Source organism: Odontomachus brunneus, unplaced genomic scaffold (genome assembly GCF_010583005.1).
Source record: "Odontomachus brunneus isolate Ranch 3 - 2012 unplaced genomic scaffold, Obru_v1 Obru_scaffold_323, whole genome shotgun sequence".
In the NCBI taxonomy this organism is placed as follows: Eukaryota; Metazoa; Arthropoda; class Insecta; order Hymenoptera; family Formicidae; genus Odontomachus; species Odontomachus brunneus.
Window position 1 is genome coordinate 45933 of NW_022639773.1, and position 3652 is coordinate 49584.

General features: G+C 37.5%; 1 protein-coding gene across 2 annotated transcripts; it reads right to left on the bottom strand.

The window, feature by feature from the left end:
- Positions 1-897: 897 nt before the first annotated feature.
- LOC116853449 (putative nuclease HARBI1) lies at positions 898-1834 on the bottom strand. 2 transcript variants are annotated; one of them, XM_032834548.1, is made up of 3 exons: positions 1580-1834; positions 1327-1471; positions 898-1217 (listed from the first exon to the last, which is right to left on the bottom strand). In XM_032834548.1, the coding sequence occupies exons 1-3, from the start codon at positions 1748-1750 to the stop codon at positions 898-900; spliced, it is 636 nt and encodes a 211-aa protein (XP_032690439.1). In that variant the 5' UTR covers positions 1751-1834. The 2 variants fall into 2 exon arrangements, with proteins under 2 accessions (XP_032690439.1, XP_032690440.1); XM_032834549.1 differs by having other exon boundaries at positions 1327-1383; positions 1580-1608.
- Between the last annotated feature and the right edge of the window lie 1818 nt (positions 1835-3652).

Here is a 3652-nt window from a genome sequence, read left to right on the forward strand (position 1 = left end):
CGCGTAGCGACTGTAATCATTCCGCCGTCGGCTCACGGATTCGTGAGGCCGACACAGATAAGTTTCACAGTACCGCTGGCCGCATCCGAAATTGCGTCTGAACGAGCCGAGCTCGTTGAATCATAGAGGAAACTCCGAGGGCTAAGGTCCCGGGTACGAGGACCGACGGCTACACCGCATACATCGAACCGATTCAAATCTCCGCGATAGGAGATCGAAGGGAGCGCCGCTCAGGCGATATCCCGCATGCAGTTACGCTGCAATCTCAACGCCCGCGAACATTATATGATTCCGAAACGCCGCTAAGCATCGCTGGAAAAAGTGTCCACCGCACTTAAGAGACACGACGCCGAAAGAAACGTCAACAGCATAGACTCGCGAAGACGCGACACTGACGTCGTCCGCGCCCCGCACACCGCGCGTCACATCACCAAATCAGCGTCTAAACAAACCTCTGTCAGGCGATACAAACAACCAAAGCCAAAGGCGTCGACACGTATTGTTCGATATATATATTGTCAGTATCATCAGTTTAGTATTTTAAATATATTATTCATTATTATTTTCTTAAAACACTGTTTCTCAATTATTCCGCCTATCACGAACCCGATCCGACAAGCGATTCAAACCCGCAACGAATCGCGGTTACAGTACTATATTAATAAAAAAACTATATATTAATAACTTTGATCATATTTGTTTAATCATATTTTATTTTATTCGCGTATTCAATATTTACATTACAAATAACAAAATAAAAAATTGTACGACGAAGATATTAAAATATGTTACATTCTGCCATATTCACGAGCGATAAAACGTTCCTGTATACGAGTAGCGAGTGTCCTTGAAAGAGGTTGCCTCTATCATCCTGTTCAACCGCCATATTAGGCCATATTAGGCCATATTAGGCCTATTTACGTGTCGATATGCTTCTACTTCATTAACATCAACTTCCACATCTAGCAACCGATACGCAATCCTAATATTGTGCAAAACAGCACATGCATTTACTATTTTGCCGGCCATGTCTGGTTCATACATCAAACGTCTTTGCGCTGACAAACATCGAAATATAGCTTTCCATGTACCAAATAATCTTTCAACACAACATCTGGCGCTACATAACTCCTCATTATACTGAAATCTTGATGTGTTTGGTTGTTCATGTTTCAAGGGAGTCATTAACCACGGTTCGAGACTATATCCATCATCACCTATAAGAAAGAAAAATATTAATTTCCATTACTTATCCATTATACATGTTACTTACCTATACCTTTATCTACATATAAGTATTAAATATATAGTAGCTTTTAAACTTACCAATCAACCAAGTATTACGTTCTCCATTATTGAATTTTCGCTCCATTATACGGCGTACTGGTGAATTTGACCATATGTACGCATCATGTCGTGCGCCAGGATATCGTGCATTTACATTTAAAATTTTCAAATCAGGATCACAGATCTACAAGTACACACACACACACACACACACACACACACACACACACACACACACAGTATTTATATAAAATATAAATCGTATATTATATATATGATATGGAAAACTTACGACTTGTGTATTGATTGTATGATCACCCCAGTGATTAACATAAGCTTCTTCATGTTGTATCGGACCTTTTATATTTATGTATGTACAATCTATAGCCCCAATAGCGCCAACAAATGTTTGTGGAGCTAATCTGAATTTTTCTCTAGCATGATGACGTTCAATGTCCGTCATGGGAAATCTAACCCATTGTCGCAGTAAAACATTATTAATTGCATTAGTCACGTGGCGTATGCAACGGCTGACGGATGGTTGACTAATCGCAATATCCCACTGTTCACTGATTGCTCCTTGAAAGTAGCCAACAGAATAAAATCTGAGTGCTGTTAAAATCTATACAAAAAATAATTATTATTTTGTGACACAATTATAAAATAATATAAAGAAACTGATTATCCTACGAAAATAGAGTTAATTATTTTATAATGTAAAGATACATTTCTATACACTCTCTCTCTCTCTCTCTTTTTCTCTCTCTCTGCTAATGAACTGGTGGAATTTTTCTTACAAAGTATATACATGTTAAAGAAATATCTTAATATGATATATATCTATACCTGACGTTCAAGACTGAGACAATTTAAATGCCCATGCTCTAAAAGTGGTCTTAAAATATTTGTAATATCCATCTATATCTGGAGTTAGTCGGTACAGTTTCTGAAATTCGGTATCATGCAAATCGAATGGATCATGCACATCACGCCAATTGTACCTTTCAATTTGGCGTTCTAATCGTTTTGCTCTGTAGATGAATGAAATCCCAAGCAAGATATTCTTGTGCCATCCTGATTGCGAAACAGAAATAAGATTTGTACTTCAATTAAAATGTGTAAGCTTTAGAAAAAATACACCTTTCAAAAATATATATAGTCCAAAAATATATAGTTCAAAAAAAAATATATATATAGTCATATGATTACATAAAATTACATATAATTATATACAAATGTTGTCCATACATGGATACCATGTATAATCATATATGTTTACATGAAAACAAAATGATGTGATATATGAAACAAAAATAAATAGTTTCATTTAATTAAACGTCCTTATATATATTGTCAAAAGAATAAACATTTATTTTGATTGCATTTATATAATAGTATCTTTTTCATTGTGGATATTTATAATTCTACATGATTATATGGTAATGTACGGATAAAATTTACATATAAACTGTGTTTATAATATTCCATATTAAATATTTTATCTAACAGGAAAATACAATATTATAATTTTATATATCCTACTTGGCGGAAACCAATTACATATTTAAAAAAACTTACCTGTATGAAATTCTTTATTTTCTCCAACTATCAAACAACGGCTGCCGTCTTGGCGGGACCTATATTTGGAATTACTACTTCCTAAAAACACTCAATATATCTTTACAAGTGTCGTTATGTTTGGTAGGCGTTTTCGTCACCTCAAAAGGGTCACGATAAATTTAACGACGACTATTGCTTATAAATGACAAGTATCGTTATTAATCTGTCGTTAACGGTGGTACAGAATAGCTTTTTTCGATAGTTATCGACCGACACCGTTAACGACACCGACAACTGTCGGTACGCGGGAACGGAATAGCACCCCTGGTCCGTCTGATAGACGACACCAGACAGCTAATACAACGAAGCGGGCGCCATACGTTAGAACATCGAGACGAAAACCTCAACGTAACCGAGCCGCCTGCATCTATAACAGTCGAGCACGGATTTGAATTCGGTGAACTAGACGAAAGCTTACTACCTTGGGTACATCCCGCTGACGAAAATAATAATGTACGCTCTAGGAGACGTGTACGGTTGCCCTCTTCTAGCACTTTAAGCGACGCGTCCGACAGAGGCGAATTTTTATTCACCTCATATGATAGTTCTGTATTCAATCCGGCAGAATCCGATAACGAATTAGAAACGTCATTCACTCAGCCGGAAAGCACGCACCATCGGAAGTGGCGAAATTGATAGGAAAATAGACAGAATGCGAACGGAATGCGGGTTAGGAACCTCGCGACCTGAACCACGTCGAATTAACGAGCAGACACGAGACATCGCACCCCCCCCCCCCCCCCCC

Excerpts from the sequence above, each read along its gene's own strand:
- LOC116853449 (XM_032834548.1), bottom strand. The coding sequence starts at position 1,750 with ATGACGGACATTGAACGTCATCATGCTAGAGAAAAATTCAGATTAGCT. Across the intron at positions 1,472-1,579 it reads ATACAATCAATACACAAGTC|ATCTGTGATCCTGATTTGAA; the intron begins GTAAGTTTTCCA and ends GTGTACTTGTAG. Across the intron at positions 1,218-1,326 it reads ACGTAATACTTGGTTGATTG|GTGATGATGGATATAGTCTC; the intron begins GTAAGTTTAAAA and ends TCTTTCTTATAG.